At 44.7% G+C, this 17823-nt stretch overlaps 1 protein-coding gene across 1 annotated transcript in view; it reads left to right on the forward strand.

Annotated features, from left to right (window-relative positions):
- Window positions 1-17823, forward strand: part of LOC128843638 (antigen WC1.1-like) — a 72463-nt gene that overhangs the window by 27311 nt on the left and 27329 nt on the right. Inside the window, exons 3-5 of the mRNA XM_054040629.1 lie at window positions 9830-10144; window positions 16404-16718; window positions 17173-17484. Coding sequence (XP_053896604.1) covers window positions 9830-10144; window positions 16404-16718; window positions 17173-17484 — 942 coding nt within the window. The remainder of the gene's footprint in view (window positions 1-9829; window positions 10145-16403; window positions 16719-17172; window positions 17485-17823) is intronic.

The following is a 17823-nucleotide window of genomic DNA, read 5'->3' on the forward strand; positions in this document are numbered from 1 at the left end:
CCAGGGTATACAGTTCATTTGTGGCTCTCTGAAATGGAATTCTTGTCCATTGTTGTGTTTGGCCATTTTCCCAATTGTCAAATTTTATAACATTCCCTTAAGAGGTCATCTTGCTAAGAACCAATCCTTAATTCCACCGGAGCTAATACTTCCAAATGTGATTTACACACTGTGTTCTGTTATTAAGTCAGAGGTAGTTATGGAAGCTGAAGTTATAACAAAGAGTATGAATGTCTCCGACTGTCCCTCTTAATCATGGCCCCAGTTCGGAAAAAACAACAGAATAAAACCGGAGTCCTATTTCTTTATTCCAAGCTGGAGTATTCCGGCAACCAGCCTGCTTTGAACACTTTAATTTTTTCAAAGAAAATGCGTTGGTCCCCTAGAGCACCCAGGTCATATTGCTTTTCCTGTGACATGTGCAATAGTAAAATGTGATGGTTGAAGTCTCCATCCTAGTTTCTGGATTTTAAGTGGTAACACAGTAGATTTACTATAATTGGACATGTGACTTAGGGGTTTAAGATCAGTCATTCACTTCCTCAAACATATATATGAAATAAAAGGATCTATTACCTATGCATGGCCAAGAGCTTCCCTTTCAATTTAAGAATAATATCTTTCCGTGTTTTATAATTTCACTCCTATTTGACACTTTTTTCTGTTCAGTCTTCAGTTTTGAAATATTCACCTAAGAAAACCAGAGGCTCCCCTGAAGAAATGCAATTCTGGTACAATTGCTGGTCTTGGTGCTTTAGGAACAACTTCCACCATCTTAGTAACAGCTGATTGTATTAAACCTGATTGAAAGTGTCACAAATATTGGTATTTCATTTCAGTCTAAAACAACTTTTAATTTCATTGGACATTCAAGCGTCTTTCTTGAAATTGATCAAAAATTTCCTTCAGTCTTTCTTGCAGTTAGTCCTCATTATCAGCAAAGATAATCAAGACATCCATATATCAAACAGCTCCAGGTAAACTACACTTGAGGTAAACTATTTAGTACTTGTTGATAGATGTTTGGCTGCATGTGTGTGTGTATTCTTTCAGCGTGCAGAGATAGCAGACTTCAATTGAACTGCCCAATAAATCCACCAACTCCGTTTTTAGCAAAGGCACCCAGCCAGGTTTATTGTCAATGAGGCATTGTCCTACTATCTCTCAGACTTTACAGGACCACTAACACATGTATGCCCATTACAATGGACCAGCTCAGTGAATGACGGGACTCTCCATTCCCCACTAGGCAAGACCATGATACCCCCCCAGAGATACCTCTTTATACCCCAATACAAACAAGTTATGTACTGCCCCTCTGACGTACTTAGATGCCACCCTCTGATGTATCTAACCACTACCCATTATCTTGTAGCTGTTGGTTCAATCAAAACTTCTCTATCTATCATGCTGTCATCCTGACCTTATTTTTAGGATGGGTCAGTGTGTTCCTCTTGTCTTTGGGGAATGTGTTGGTATTGTGGTGTTCTGGTACCACCCTTCTGGAATGTGTTGGCATGAGTGTTCTGTGCCCACCCCCTCTTAGGAATGTGTGTTTTTGCAATATCAGCCCTGTTCTTCCCAGATTCTGTGAGCAGGGCCTGCCTCTGGCTCACAGTTTAACTTTGCTTTATATCAGCAAAGCTTTGACCACTAATTTAGCCCAGGCCTCATGCCTGATATCAGGCTTCTGATACAAGGGCTTATGTTTCAGGCCTTCTTCCTACTACAGTACTGAATCCTTTTTATAGGCCTCAGGAGCACTGTAAGGTCCAAAATGAATTTTAAAGACTGTAACAGACACAGTGAATTAAAATGGCAGATTCTTGGATTCAGGTCATTACACAACGTGCCAGACACCTTCCCAGCATCAAGTTTAACAAAAAATTTTCAGTGGTTCATGGCATGGAGAATATTTATCTTTTGTAAGTACAGAGTGACACTCTCTAACCACAGGTTTATTGAGTTTTCTTCAATTCGGTCTTCTCAAAGTCTGATCTCTTCATTGTCATTTCTGACACCCATTCTGTCCCCTTCCTATGGGGAGCTGCGGGGTCGGTGCTTGCAGGCAGGGGCAGTGCGCAGAGCTGCCTGGCCGAACCCTGAGCCTAGGAGCTGGACATGCTAGGCGCTTCTGGGAACCGCTCAAGGTATGCGCTGCCCCACCAGAGCCCGCACCCCTCACCCCCTGCTGCCCTCCAAGCCCCTCATCACCGGCCCCACCCCAGAGCTCGCACCCCCAGACAGAGCCCTCAGCTCATCCCACACCCCAACCCTGTGCCCCAGCCCAGTGAAAGTGAGTGAGGGTGGGGGAGAGCAAGAGATGGAGGGGGGATAGAGTTAGTGGTGGGGGGGCTTGGAGAAGGGGTGGGGCAGGACTGTGGCCTCGGGGAAAAGGCAGGGCAGGGGCGTGGAGAAAGGGTGTTCAGGTCTGTGCAATTAGAATGTTGGCAACCCTATATGTCTCTGTGTGGGCTGCAGCCAGTCAGCCAGTCAGATATACCTTGGCTCTCACCAGCATTGGGTATATTGCAGGGTGACTTCAGCATACCTCCAGTCTGGGATCTTCCCCCAGAAATGTATGTCTGGTACTGCCCAGCCCACTCCTGAACAATACAAACTGATATAAAGTCCATTTTATTAATAGAAATGATACGCACAAATCTTGTTCTCCCAAATGGAGTTTCCCAAACAAACTTCCATTCACATAATAAAACAAGTTAATTAACTACAAAGAAATAGATTTTAAGTGAATACAAGTTATGAGGCATAACAGTCAGAAATGGTTACAAGACAAATAAAGATAAAACACAACTAGTGTGTTGCTGGCTCAGAGTGTCCGAGGACAGCAACAGCGGGTTCGTTGCCCGGTGTGCTTCGCGCCAATAAACACACCAGGGGTGGAGAAACAAACAAAGTTTATTTGGGATCCCAAAGCGGTGCTAGGAGACAGGCACGTCTCAAATCAAGCACACTAACAGAAACAGTTTTTCTTCTTTTATACATTTTGCAGTTAAGCCTTACCCCTTCCTTACCCTCCCTTCCTCCCCCTCTACCCCTCCCTTCCCTGGTAACAGTTACTAAGCAAATAACAATTACATTTAAGCAGTTAAGTTATTCTTGGCATCTATAAGCCTAGCTTGTTAGTAACTTCTTTAAACCGTTATCTTGTCCTTTTTTCCTTCAGCCAGAAACATGCAGGCCTCATTATTACTGCTTGATACCGGTGTGAGCAGGAGGTTGCACACAGATAACTGGTTGCTTACATATTCCAATTGCACCTGGCTTTTGAGGTTGATTAGAGTTTAAACATGGAAGAAGTTTGGTTCATATAGGCCTAGTGCAGGAAGGCTTCATTGACACTTAGTGGCCTTCCACCCTCCCGAGTTACCTAGGGTGATGCCTAGTGACGTCAACAAGTGCCTAACTTAACAAACTATGTTAAATTCAAAGCCAAGTTTTTATCATCACAGGCTCTAACAGTCTTACTGGCCAAACTTCTGAGGCCAGGACCCGTTCTTCTGTTTAATGGCTGCTTCCTTTGTTCCTTCTGGTGCAGTGAATCAATGGGCAGAGAGAGTAAGACAGGAGGACTAGGGGGCATGGAGTGCTTGTCCCTCATTTTTATAGTATCAGTCCCCTTCTTGGAAAACATTTCCAGCTGAGATTCAGGAAACAGGAAGTCTCCAGGAAAGGATGTTTCCTGCTATTTTTCCTCACCTATTTGAGGTTTCTTTGTCCACCCTTCCTGCTTTATGACTCTGTTTACTGCTTAAATGCAAATTAGGCAGAGCACACATTTCTTTGTTTGAAACGGATGTTTGCCAACCTCAGTTTGGAACATGTGTTAAGATCACCATACAGTGGAATCTTATAACTTCACATACAATGTTGATGCACACATTTTAGCAGGAAATATTGACCAGCAAATTATGAACTTTCAGGTGATACCTTACAAGACATATTTTGTACAGAGATTATAACAACAGTGTGTAGGGTGTGGACACAGGAGTACCTTCTGTCACACCCGCCTACATCTGAGCTCATAAAATAAGCTCCTCTGCCACTGAGTCAATGCTATAAGAGAGCTCACACTTTCCCACATCAATCTTGGGGCTCTTTTATTTAGGAGTTTCTTTATTTTCTTCCTTTCTGCAAGCTTTAGCATGGTGTCCCAATATTTTTTTTTTTTTACTGTATGTTCACATTTTCCCACATTTATCTTGTGAATGCATAGACTGGCCACAATACTAACAAGTACCATTATCATTTACTGTGCATTTTATGCATATGCTGAAGATTTATTTTATTTATTAAAACAACTGTTAGCTGTGAGTCTGCACCGTGTAAATGCTCTGATCTGCAGACACAGCAGAAAGAATTCTAGATTCTGCCTGCGCTGACTCAGAGAGTCCTGCCATTGCCGCTACCATTTTCTATATTTAAACTCAACTGTTGCTAGAATTTTTCCTGTAATGTTTTGCGAGCACACTTCCCAGTGAGTTGATCTCTAATTACATATGATTCAAATATGTCAAAAATGACAAGACTTAGCTAATTCCCTCAATACATTTACATAGGGGTAGATGGATTTGACAGCCATTTGCATTCTCTGTCTGAATTTGCACAGTTCATATACTACGTTTTATATGGAATAGCATAACCATCTAAAGGCACCTTTGACTCTTCATATATACTTTTTCCTCCATGTAAATCTCTCTCTCTCTCTCTCTCTCAAAGCAGAAGTTTGGCCCTTCAATATCTCTCTCCTCCTTCCGAGTGCTAGGTCCAAATTCAACAGTCACTCCCAGGCTTTACTTGATTGGAATTCAGCCTGGTTCTGACTTCTCCTCCTGCCTTAGCAGGCTACTCCCAATCCTCCTAGACAGGTAACTCCCTGATCTCAGGGTCTTCCCTGCAGGATTCTTTCCTCAGTCTCTGCCACAGCTTCTTGAGCTTCCCCCACTATCTCCAGCTTCCTGCTGCACTTTACTGGGGAATCAGCCGTCTTCCATCAGGCCCCATCAAGGCTGTTAAGGCAGCATGGGTGGCTCCCTCACTAATCAGGATTGGCTGGCCCCAGGCCTCCAGCCCTTAAATGGCAAGCCACCCTGTTTCAAGGAATCTCTTAATCCAGTTCATGCTGTTATTTTGTTAATATAATGGTTAAATGAAAGGCCTGAAGCCTTAGACTTGTTGCTTGTTTGAGAATACATCTGTGCAGTCAAGAGAAAAGTGAAGGTATTTGGGTAAATTGGGGCTTCCCATCTCTCCACCACTCTTGCCTTCCAACTGATCTGTGTGCAGAGAATAAGACATAGATGGATTCCTTCTTCACCTGGGAGATTGCTAATGGACTACATTAAGCAGATCATAAGGTGAATGAGGGTTGGGGCCTGCAGTGCCAAACTCCTGCTTGAGTCGGGGTGGGGGGATAGAGGGAGCTGAGACACTTTCACAGCTTTGGAGAAAAGGGCTGGGAACTCCCTACCTAAGCGGTGAGAGAGACTGAACTGGGGTTGAGGCCCAGAAGGCTAGTATGTAAGGACCCCAGGAGGCAAATGTTTTAATTACCTTTGAACTGAGTGAGTTATTAAGCAAAAAGAACAGGAGTACTTGTGGCACCTTAGAGACTAACAAATTTATTAGAGCATAAGCTTTCGTGGAGTACAGCCCACTTCTTCGGATGAGTTATTAAGGGACTCTGAAGAGGGGAACAGAGGCACGGTGCAGCAGACTGACCTCTGGCCACTAGGGGGCACTCAAGAGGCAGCCAATCCTTGTTACAGTCCCTAAATTATTTATGTTTTTGTGTCTGCCCAAGCCACTCCCTCTCCTCTTACCATCTCTTGCATTTCCTATTAGCCACATTCAGAGTGCCATAGCCGTCTGCTGCCTGGATCACCTCTGCTGGATAAGGGGATTCCCATCCTCACTGCGGGCAGCCAGGCTTCCATACTATTGGGAACAGCCTTGTGTCTGCATGCAGAGGTGATAGGAAAATGGCAGGCATCTTGGCTGAGATCAGCTGGTGGCTTCTGCCTACTGAGGAAAATAGGAAGTAGTGGCCATTTTTTCATAAAAGCAAAAACCATGAGAGGGCCCCGGATTTTCCTGGGAACATGGCAGCTTTAAAAAAAAAGCACATAGGTTTGCGCGACTCATGATAATGTTGTGTGATTGGGTTACTTTGAGACTGTCCAGTCGTTGCTCTCAATGCAGATCCTCTGCTGCTGGGCACTGACTCTGCTGGTAATAGCAATGGGGGTTGAGCTCAGTGATCTTTGTAATTCTGTTCTACCTCTTGTTGTAGGTGCTGATGAGCTGAGGCTGGTGAATGGAAGCAGCCCCTGTGCTGGGAGAGTGGAGGTTAAACACCAGGATCAGTGGGGGACGGTGTGTGATGATGGCTGGGACATGGCAGCTGCTGGGGTTGTCTGTAAGCAGTTAGGATGTGGAGTTGCTCTCAGTGCCCATCGTAATGCTCATTTTGGAGAAGGATCTGGACAGATATGGCTGGATGACACTGTCTGTCGTGGTACCGAGTCTGCTGTCTGGGCATGCGAACACAACAGTTGGGGTAAACATGACTGCAATCATAGAGAGGATGCTGGAGTGACCTGTTCAGGTAAGGAATTGGCCAATTCAGTCCTAAAGTCAATTGCTCTGAGAGAAAAAGGCTTGAACCCAGAGGCGTCATGGGCCTGTGACCCTAATGAGAAATGAATTAAAACTAGAGTAAGTTCTGTAATTATTATCCATCTTACTGGATAGTATAAAAACCTTGGGTGATTCCTATCAAAGGAGAATTCCTATCTCTGAGGGGTTTTCATTATCCCAAGCTTCATAGTTTCAATGCCATGTCTTTCATTTTCCTTTTAATGGTGGCAGAGAGGTGTTTAACCCAGTTGCAGGAGGCTGAACCATGGACCTGGGGGTCCTCACAGGGAGAAGACCCTGATCTGTCTGGCAACTTCTCTGCGCTGCAGGGCTGAACATCTTTGTGATGCAGTTCACTTAGCCAGGTCCAGTGCTGCCTGCTGTACAGGGCACTGTGTCTGATTCCTAGAAACAGAGAGCAGAGACAGGATGAAAGACAACCACATGATCGTGGGGAGAAGGGGAAAGTGAAGAGGCAGCTAATGGCCCTATTCCTACCCAAACACATTTGCAGCTGCAGGATCAGCTTTCCCCCATTTCCCATTCAGCTCCATTGATGGGAACTGGAGGAAGATTATAAGAAAGTAGGACTTCCCTCTATCCCCTTAATAGTGTCCCCCTGCTCTCCCTTCCCTTTTATTCTCCCTCCCATTGGAATCCCCATCCATACCTTCTTCAACAGCTGTCCACCTGGTACTATACTTTCCCTCCCTGCTCTCCTTCCTTAAGCATGTCAAAACCTGGAATTCCTGTTGCAAGGGAAATTATAAAATTAATAATAATAATTATAATAAATAATACATAATTCTGATTTTGAACAACAATTTAGAATTTCAAAATTTCTGTGTAATGGGAATGCTGAAATTTAATTTCAACCTTACGGAAACATTTTTGTTTTGACTTTATCTGCTCAACTATTATGTATTATATATAAAATAAAAAGTTTAAGTAAATGTTTTGATAAGGCTGAAATGAAATATTTTGACTTTATCAAATCTTTTTGATAACTTTTCATCTAAAATTTTGACAAAATGAGTCTATTTCTGAAGAAAGTTTTGATTTTGTCAAAACCAGCTTTTTCAGATGGAAGTCTGTTCCATCATAAACATTTTGAGCAGCTCTTTCCCCTAGGTGTCCTCATTTGTGCCTCCCTATTCTGTTCTCCCTCTTCTCTTCTTCCTGTGTATGGGATATATATCTCTGTCTCTTCAAGTCCCTTCCTCTCCCTGCCCTGAAGGTCTCGTTTTCTCTCCCCCAACCCCACGCGTGGTCTTCATCTCTCTTCAGAGCAATAGAGATGAGGACTCCTTGGTAGAAATTATATCAGACTACTCCCTGCCCCAAGGAGTGAGATTGACGGACACATCAGGAAGGAAGGAAGTATGAAAGAGGAGGGTACCAAGGGAGAGGGAGAGTGGAAGACAGATGAAAGAGTAGAAAGTGGAGGAAAAGTAGAAATTCAGGGAAAGAAGAATGGAGTCAAATCATTTTCCTTTATCTGAATCAGCTGTTAGTCCTGCATTTCCATTTGATTGGCTGAAGTTTAAGCCACTTGGCTCATATTGGGTGTACACAGGTAAAACAGTCCATTTGCAGACTCCATAGAGGGCCTGGACCCTGGAGAGCTCAGCATTCCTCTGTCAGTGTGAGCAAGTAACTGAACACTTTCTCAGAGTTGGTTCCCTGAGATGTAACTAGCAAGGAAGAACTCAGCTGCCACTCACACAGGCACAGAGGAAGCACTGAGCAATTGCCCTTTGCTGCCCTGCTGTTCCCCTCAGGGGTTCCCTCCTTGCTAGGGCTGGATTAACCTAATACAGGAGCCTAGGCTCACCTTCCTCTGAAGCAGTATCACTCTGTGTGCAGTGGTGGTAGAAAGAGTCAAGTATGCATGAGCTTTCTGAAGAGATAGTGGTCCCCTGCCATTGCCACCAGGGCATCAGGCTGGCCAGAACCTCCCTCATTCCCCACTCCCTCTCTTCAAGTAGGCTGGGGTCTGGTCCAGGATGCACGTGGTCTCAGGTCCCCACCAATCCAGGACAGGACCCTGTGTGTGTGGAGGACAGACACCACACACAGTCACCTGACACAGCCCTTTGCTCTGGGATATGGGGGGTGCCATACACAGGGCCCTCTGCTCCAGTAAGTGGAGGAGCAATGGCAGGCTGGAGGCCCCCTCCATTCTAACCCCTGCTACTCCCCAAAGATCTTTAGGGCAGCAGCATCAGAGGCAATGGGCTTGACCCGGTTGAAGAGCAAGAGTGATAGCGCTAACCCACAACTGCTTCAGAGGGATAGCATAAGTGATTTCTGTGGAGAAGGGAAATCCCTTGGTCCCTTATGGTCCAACCACAGAGGATTCTTGAAAAGAAAGAGTTATTTTAACATAGTTTGCTTGAATAAATTTCTGTCAATGGAGCAAGGATTCCTTCAGAGCCCTGGCTCATTCCAAATGCATCTATACATTGAATTAGATGGAGTTTTAAAAATATCATTAGTACACTTCCATGTTGTTGCATATGCAGATACAGTGAAGATAAAATATTGGAGATCATTATTAGAAACATCTTTATCATTATTAAAATATTAGTGCACATGAGCAAAATACATTTCCTTGACCTTATAATTCAGCCAAATCAGAGTGGATCATCATCCTATATAACAACTATCTTCTCTCCAAATTTCAAATTTTTGTCCTATTCCACTGAGATGCTAGAACTGTTCAACAAGCTCAAAAGTGTACTTATTTCACTGCAGTCTTTCTCAAAAGTGGTTTAAATACCTTGCTCCATCTTTTTAAAAGATTCACATTTGACAGAGGACAGACCTGGAAAATTTCAGACCAAAAGGTGGTAGTTTAACAATGCTATAAGCAACAGAAGAAGTGCTTTAGGATGCAAAATGCTTAGGCAACATTGGGTATAACTAGAGGGACAAGTTATACACACTGCTAAGAATGCCAATGGCTGCTATCCCAGGAGTAAATTCTACCCACTTATACAGCTGTACCTTCACAGAAAAGCAGGAACTGCCATGACAGATAAAAGGTCTCCTGCCTGTTTGAAAGTATCTTAGTGCTGGTACAAGAAAGTAAACTTAATTTTAGTCGTGTGAGGGAGATTATGGGATGTCAATGTAACTAACACTGATGAATTTACTGACCGTCTAGGACGCCTTGAGCCCCAGCTGATTGGAGGGAACACTGCCTGCTCAGGACGTGTTGAAATAAGACATGGAGACACATGGACCACAGTCTGTGATTCACACTTGGACCTCCAGGCCGCTAGTGTTATCTGTAATGAATTAGATTGTGGAACAGTTGTATCCACCCCAGGAGGAGCGCACTTCAGTGAAGGATATGGGTCAATCTGGTTTGAGAAGATCCATTGCTTGGGAAATGAAACACGCCTTGCGTACTGTCCCAGAGCACTGCATCCTAATGAGACATGTTTACACTCGAGTGATGCCAGCATTGTATGCTCCGGTAAGGGTTCAAAGTGATCACTTTAAAATATCTATAATGTGTCCTACAGCTGGGGTGCTCAGCAGCTCTCTAAACAGATCACCATATTTTCCCCCTGAGAACCCACAAGCCTTTGCATTACTGGTTACAGTGATACTTCAACAGACTCCTGACTGCTAGGAGGGGTGACTCCACTCTCTCTTCCTCTCCCAGTGCTCTCGTTGCCAGGAGAGGATCAAGAAGAGCATTATTGTCTCTATCCCTTGTCCTTCTGTTGAAATGGAACAGTTCTGCTCTCCTCTTCCCTACTGAGTGTGGTGTTCCAGCAGTGCTCTCACTCACACTGTCTCTTCCTGTCCCCTCACCTCTGCCACAAGGCGCATGTTATTCAGGGCTTCTTGGATGCTAAGCATGCCCTACTCTGCCATGTTTATAAAGAAAGTGATATCGTGTAAAGGTCAAAACAGAAAACCAAGAATTGGGAGACCTGATTTATTTCCCGCTCCGACACTGACTCTGTCACTCAATCTTTGTTGCAGTTTACTCATATGTAAAATGGGAATAATAACACTTCTCCCTCTCCATCCTATTGTGAGGTTTAATCCATTAATTTTTATAAAGAGCTTTGAAATCCTTGGACGTAAGGTGCCAGAGAAGCACAAAGTATTATTAATTTAAAAACTTGCACGATAGGGTTGCTAGTTGCAGTCACCTTTATTTGCTACTGCCCTGTAACTGTCTGTACTACCCATTGATACTGATGTAAATGTTATGAATAATTGTGTACAAAAAGTCTACCAAAAATTAAGATTTTGCATCCAAAATTGCAGGAAATGCTAACAGTAAGGTTGCTCGTGCAATCTTAACTCTGCCCCCTTATGCTTTATCATATAATATTTAATTACATGATCACATGCTATTATTTCCCATGCTATCTTGCCTCATCTAGTGTGTGTGTTGTCCCTTTGTCTCACACTTTTGTGCTTCATAAACTCACCTGGCTCCTATAACATTCCCATATTATTATTGTTATTTAACAGTTATGTTTAGGGCCCTACCAAATTCACGGCCATGAAAAACACGTCACGGACCATGAAATCTGGTCTCCCACTGTAAAATCTGGTCTTTTGTGTGCTTTTACTCTATATTATACAAATTTCATGGAGGAGACCAGCGTTTCTCAAATTGGGGTCTTGACCCAAGAGGGAGTTGCAGGGGGGTTGCAATGTTATTTTAGGAAGGTCATGGTATTGCCTCCCTTACTTCTGCAGTGCCTTCACAGCCAGTCGGCCAGAGAGCAGTGGCTGTTTGCCAGGCACTCAGCTCTGAAGTCAGCGCCCCACCAGCAGTAGCACAGAAGTAAGGGTGGCAATACTGTACTATGCCACCCTTACTTCTGCACTGCTGCCTTCAGAGCTGGGCAGCTGGAGAGTGATGGCTGCTGACTGAGGGCCAGCTCTTCAGGAAGCAGTGCAGAAATAAGGGTGGCAATATCACACCATGCCATCCTTACTTCTGCACTGCTACTGGCAGCGGCTCTGCCCTCAGAGCTGGACTCCCAGCCAGCAGCCGCTGCTCTCCAGCTGCCCAACTCTGAAGGCAGTGCCGCTGTCAGCAGCAGTGCAGAAGTAAGGGTAGCAGTACCACAACCCCCCCGACTCCTTTTTGGGTCAGGATTCCTACAATTACAACACTGTAAAATTTCAGCTTTAAATAGCTGAAATCATGAAATTTATGATTTTTAAAATCCTATGATTGTGAAATTGACCAAAATGGACCGTGAATTTGGTAGGGTCCTAGTTATGTTGCAGTAATGTCTAGAAGCTGCAACCAGGTCGAGGCCCCATTGTGCTAGACACTACACAGACATAGAGAAAATAACAATCTCTGACACAAAGAGCTCACAGTCCAAGACGTAACAGGGGGATGAGACAAGCAAACTGGTCAAGATACGAATGGGAGGATATGGTAATAAAAATAGTGTGCGCACAATTTTGTACCATTATTCATAGACTGTGAAGCCAGAAGGGCCACCCAGACCATGGTCTGACCACTTTTTGGCCAGGCCAAACCTGAGTGGTGCCATGACCCTGTGTGGCAGGTTGCAATGCTGTTCACTCACATTAGGAGGGTGTGAGTATAGGGGCTCATGGGCCATAGGGGCTGCTGGTAGGTGAGGGGCACCAGAGAGGGGAAGAGAAGGGTCAGGTGGGGGAGGGGGCTAATCTGTGTTTCCTGCACACACACTTTAATGGCACTCTGTAGCCCATGTTACAGGACAGTAATGACAACTCACCAGTTGCCTTACCATTGTCAGGTTGCATGTTGCTCTATGAATTATGGAAAAGGTGAGTTTTGAGGAGGGACTTGAAGGAGGATTAGATGATGGTGTTATGGATTTTGACTGGGAGTCTTTCCTACTCAAGGGAGGATCATGCAAAGATGTTTAAGGGAGAAGCAAGAGATGAAGGCTGCCTTCATTGGCAGAGCAACAGTGGGAGTTGTTAGCTTGATATGTAGAGTTAAGCAGATAATTGATTTTTTTCAGTTCAATGACCAAAAATAAACACCTGAAAACTAAACAAAATCAAATTAAAAAACATTGTTTTGGGCCAAATGAAACATTTTGTTCATCCCAAAATAATTTTATTTCAGTTTTTGGTTTAATTTCATTTTTCAATTTTTTCACCCTTTTGTGGGTTTTTAAAACAAATATATCTAAATTTCTAAGCAAAATGTCATTTTGAAATGAGAAGTCAAAAATTTTTTTGAAACTATTAAGCAAATGCAAATCAGCAATTTCCTGTGCAGACAGGACTATAAGGCTTTGAGCAGTGAGTCAAAGATAGCAAAAAGGTTCCTGGGTTTGCAGGTGGGGAATCAATCAAGGTGGAAAAGGAGAGTTGCTTGGCTAAGAAAATGGCGGATTTGAAGGAGCAGAGCATGAATGTGTAGTGGAGGAAGTCAGCCTGGCTATAGGATTTCCACCAGAGATGCTCTGCTGCAGGAGAATAGGAGTGCTGGGGCTGAGGCAGGGTGGGGGGTTGGCAGGCCGGACCTTGCAGTGGGACAGTGGGCCTAAAGAGTCAAAGGTGCAGGAAGCAACCACCATGTCGCTGGGGGAAAGAAAAGAGAGGAGAGGCTAAGCAGGTCATTGAGATTGATGGACTGGAAATCAAGGAAGGATCAGACAATGTGTCAAGAAGGAGGAGACGGGTGGATAATGCTGGAAGTGACCAGGTGATGGCCAGAGTGGGGGAACAGCAACAGCAATATGCAAATGAGAACTATGCTTGTTGAAGACCAGGTTGAGTGAACGTCCCTTTAGGGGAGGGGGAGAGCTGATCCAGGGCTGTAGGTCAATGCAGAGGGGAGGGCAAGGAGACAGGCAGCTAACAGGTTAGAAATTGAGCTTGTTTCAAATTTTTTAACAAATCCTTTTTTCATTGGAAAATACTAATTTGTCAAAACTCAAACTGCGGGAAAGGTTGGTTTTGGCAAATTTTCTTTTTTAAAACAATTTTGAAGAAAGTTTCAAAATTGTTGCAGTGTCCCATTTTGATATTTTTGAAATGGAAAATTCAAGTTTTGGGGTCAAAATGACTTTTTGTTTTGAAAGTAAGTGACTTTATAGTACCTTTTTACATTTCAATGTGTAAATCATAACTAAACATTTAGACATTGTGAAAACTGATCTAAAAATGTTTCAATTGACCCGATCCAAAAAAAAATATGGATATTCAGTTTGTGAAAAAATTTGAAATTTCAGCATTTCATTCCAGTTCCGTATGGGAAAATTTATCAAAATCTCAAACATTCGTGAATAACAGGAAAATTGTTTCCCTTCAAGCTCTAGTCAGATGGGCCATTAACATTGGCGATAAAGTCTCCGGGGATGAATGTGGAAGATTGTGATAAGAGGAAGAGAGAGATCCAGGAGCTGAAATCACAGAGAAAGGCTGATGAAGAGGAGCTGGGTAGGCAGTAGCTGACAGTAACATAGAGAGGGAGAGGAGAGAAGAATAGGTTGGAGTGCTGCTCAAAGGAGAAGAAAATGTGAGAGCAGAGAAGTCCAACACACTCAGCTTGTTTCTTTGCGGATGATTCAGGGCTGGGATTGTGAGAGGAGGAGAGGCCTCTAAAACCGCAGCTGCAGAGGCTATGTCAGATTGAGGGATGCAGGTCTCTGTGAGAGACAGGAACTGGAGTGAGTGAGTGATGAAAAGGTTGTGGATGTTTGTGATCTTTTTAGGGATACAGTGGGCATTCTAGAGACAGCAAGAGGAGGAGGGAAGGAAGGGGGCTGGACATGAGGTTAGGAATGGTGGCATGAGAGGGGATGATGGGGATGGGTGTGGAAGGTGGAGACGATGGGAATGAAGTGGGTCCAGGATTGGAGAAGTTGTAACCTGAAACCAAGAGGAGGAAGCAGAGGAGGATGTGGGATCTGGATGGGAAGGGGATAGAGATCAGGATGGAAGAGAAGCTGTTAGAGTTGGTGGGATCTGTGGAGGGGTGAAGGTAATAGAATGGGGAAATGGGGACGGGGGGGAGTTTAGGATTGAGGGAGGAAGAGGGCAGATCTGTGAGGCACAAGAAGGTGTGATAAGAGCCATGGGCAAGTGATAGATGAACATGGTTAGTAAACAATTGAGAAGTGAAATAATAAATGGAATCCAATTAAATCAGTAGCAGTGAATCAATAAGCAATGAGATAAGATGTGAGGTGAGTTAGTTAGAATTGAGTTAATTATTCCTAGAGATGGCCAGGAATTTTCCATTAGAATTTTTCTTTAACTAAAAATGCTGTTTCCTCAAAATCAAAACTTTCCCTGGGAAACTTTAAATTTTGCTATTTTTTTCCGTGTTGTGTTGGGAAAATAGAAATGAAATGTTTCATTTGGGGTGGGTTCAACCCCGGTGGGAATATTTCAGATTGTAGAATTGACCCAAAATGTTACATTTCTAGTCAGTTCAACAGTAATCTTCATTTCCCTGTTGTGGCACATTGCCTCATGGGAGTTGTAGTTCAGGCTCCAGTTCTCTCCTATGGACTGGGCTCCCTGGCTAGACTAAATCTCCCCTTATACAGTATAAATCTTCCCTCTAACTGGTGACACAGTTGCTGCATGGTAGCCACATGACTGCAGGTGCATGATGAGAGATTTAGTCTGGTCAGGGAACCTAGCCTATAAAGCAAAACATAGGCATCAGAGGAAAATGAAGTTTAAAGTTGACCTGACTCAAACCAAAACATTTGGGGTCAGTTCGACAAACTGAAAGGAAACATTTCAATTTGGGAAAGTGGAAATTGGTTATTTAGATTGAAGGTGCCAAAATGAAATGTTTCACTTTTTTCAGAACTTTTTGTCCCATGAAAATTTTCAATATTTCCATATTTTGTCCTGATGCGGGATGAAAACAAATGTGTAGCTATCAGAGCTTCCTGGGAGACAGAGATTTCAATTTTCACTCAGCTCTAGTTATTTCTCTGGACAATCGCGTGATCGGTGAAGATGCAGTGAACAGTCAGGTGAGAGGGACAGTAGCAGCCACTCCACAGTCGGAGCCCTGAGAAGCTCGTGTGGCTGTTAAGCAAAAGCAGGAGCTGGATTATCTTGGCAGTCACAGAAGGTGTTGAAGGATTTAGCTGCAGGAGTCAGGGGAAGATGGCAGCAGCTCTGCAGGGCTTTGGAACAGCAAGAGAAGGGGTGAAGTGAGGAAGGTGAGTTCAGTTACTGGGCCAGGGTAGGTAGACCAGGCTGTGAGCTCAGTCAGGTGACACAGGAAAAGGGGCAGTGAATGGGAGAGAAGGAAAGTTAGATGGTGCAGATCTGGAGAAAAAAGAAAAGTGAAGTGATACCAGCCAGAGAGTTAGATTGGGCAGTGAAGGTTCATTTTCAAACCCTTTGCAGCCAGGATGTGTTGCCTTCCCCTGGGAGGGAGGAGGAAGTTGGTGGTCAGGCTCAAGCTCAGGCTTTTCGGAAGAATCATAGCTGGAGGGGTGCACACAGGGGCCCAGTGGCTAACTGGACTTCTTGATCCACATTTTTTTTTTTTATAAAAAAAAATAGCCTCTCCCCCAAAACACACTGTGTTAAAAGAAAGTAACTTAGGTTACAAGTTGAGCACTTGAAAGCTAGGAAATGCCAGAGTTAATGTGACCTGGGCAATCCCTATATGTGTGTAGATTATGATACAGATTTTATTTATGTGATCACTTACTATTTTTCCACAGGAAAACACTGTTTCCTCTGATCTCCCTTCTCCTTGTTCTCAGGGTACGGCGGGTACAGACTGGCAAACGGCAGCACAAGGTGTTCGGGGAGAGTGGAGCTTCTCCATGGAGGCACCTGGGGAACCCTCTGTGACTCCCAGTGGGATTTACAGGCTGCCCGCACCCTCTGCCAGCAGTTTGACTGTGGATTCGCCCTGTCGATTCCAGCAGGGCAGCTCTTTGGCACAGGAGATGGGCCTGTCTGGAATGGCACATTTGGCTGTGAGAGGAATGATTCCCGCCTGAGGGACTGTCCTGTTACTGCGCTGGGCACAACTGACTGTCCCCCTGGGAGCGAAGCCAACGTGGTGTGTTCAGGTGAGCAACTGCAGTGGGAAAGGAAAGAACTGGGCATTGGGGAACATCCTCAGCCAGACCTTCACAGTGTGTCAATCGGCCAAGTGCCACTGGGCTCAGTGAGGCTATGCTGATTTACACCAGGTAGGGACCTGGCCCATAAATTGGTGCCCTGTCCCTGCACCAGCCAAGTCTGCTGGAACTGATCCCTCTGTGAAATGCTTGTGGTGCCTTGAGTATGGAATGTACCAAGGAAACCAAATTCTGGTCCCTTGTCCTCCCTTCGTACTAAGTAAGATGGATCAAGTATCAGTTTGTGAATGTGCTGGTGTGGAATAGCCCCACAGCCCCCACAGAGTAACTGCTAGCATTGAATATGAGCAACAATCCCTTCTTGTTCCCCACTCCCCTCCCTGTCGTTGCCCTTAACTCTGATCACTGCATCACCTCGACACTCACTTTCCCTCGTGCTCAGGGTGCCCGGGCGGCAGGTTAGTGAACGGCACCGAGTGCTCCGGGAGAGTGGAGATCCGACATGGAGACACATGGGGAAGCCTCTGTGCCTCCCACTGGGATTTGCAAGATGCCAACGTCCTCTGCCATCAGCTGAACTGTGGCTACGCCGAGTCGATCCGGGGAGGAGCCCATTTCGGGGAAGGGAACGGAACTGTATGGAGTGACGCTTTTCATTGTGAAGGGACTGAATCCTGCCTTTGGAATTGTTCTCGCATGGCCCTGGGCAACCCAGCCTGCTCCCGCCGAGACACGGCCAGGGTTATTTGCTCAGGTAAGTTTAACATAGACTGTATATGTTAGTTACCGTGCAGTGTACTGCCCAGATTAGGATCATCATGAGTAGTCCCGTTGACTACTGTACTCAAGGTAAGTAGGGGTATCGGAATGTTTCTCTCTTTGTTTAAGTTCCTCAGATCAGAGACTCCTCTGGGTGCAGTGAGGGGTGGCAAGGTGGATCCCAGCACTACGCTAGTGTGAACCGGAGAGAACGGCTCTGAGCGATAGACTTGGGGTTTGTGATTCACAGATTCCCTCAGTCCCAGCAGGGCTGACTCAGCCCTTCATCAGGTGTCAGAGGGGTAGCCGTGTTAGTCTGAATCTGTAAAAAGCA

The sequence above is a fragment of the Malaclemys terrapin genome, chromosome 1, assembly GCF_027887155.1.
Source record: "Malaclemys terrapin pileata isolate rMalTer1 chromosome 1, rMalTer1.hap1, whole genome shotgun sequence".
NCBI classification, from domain to species: Eukaryota; Metazoa; Chordata; order Testudines; family Emydidae; genus Malaclemys; species Malaclemys terrapin.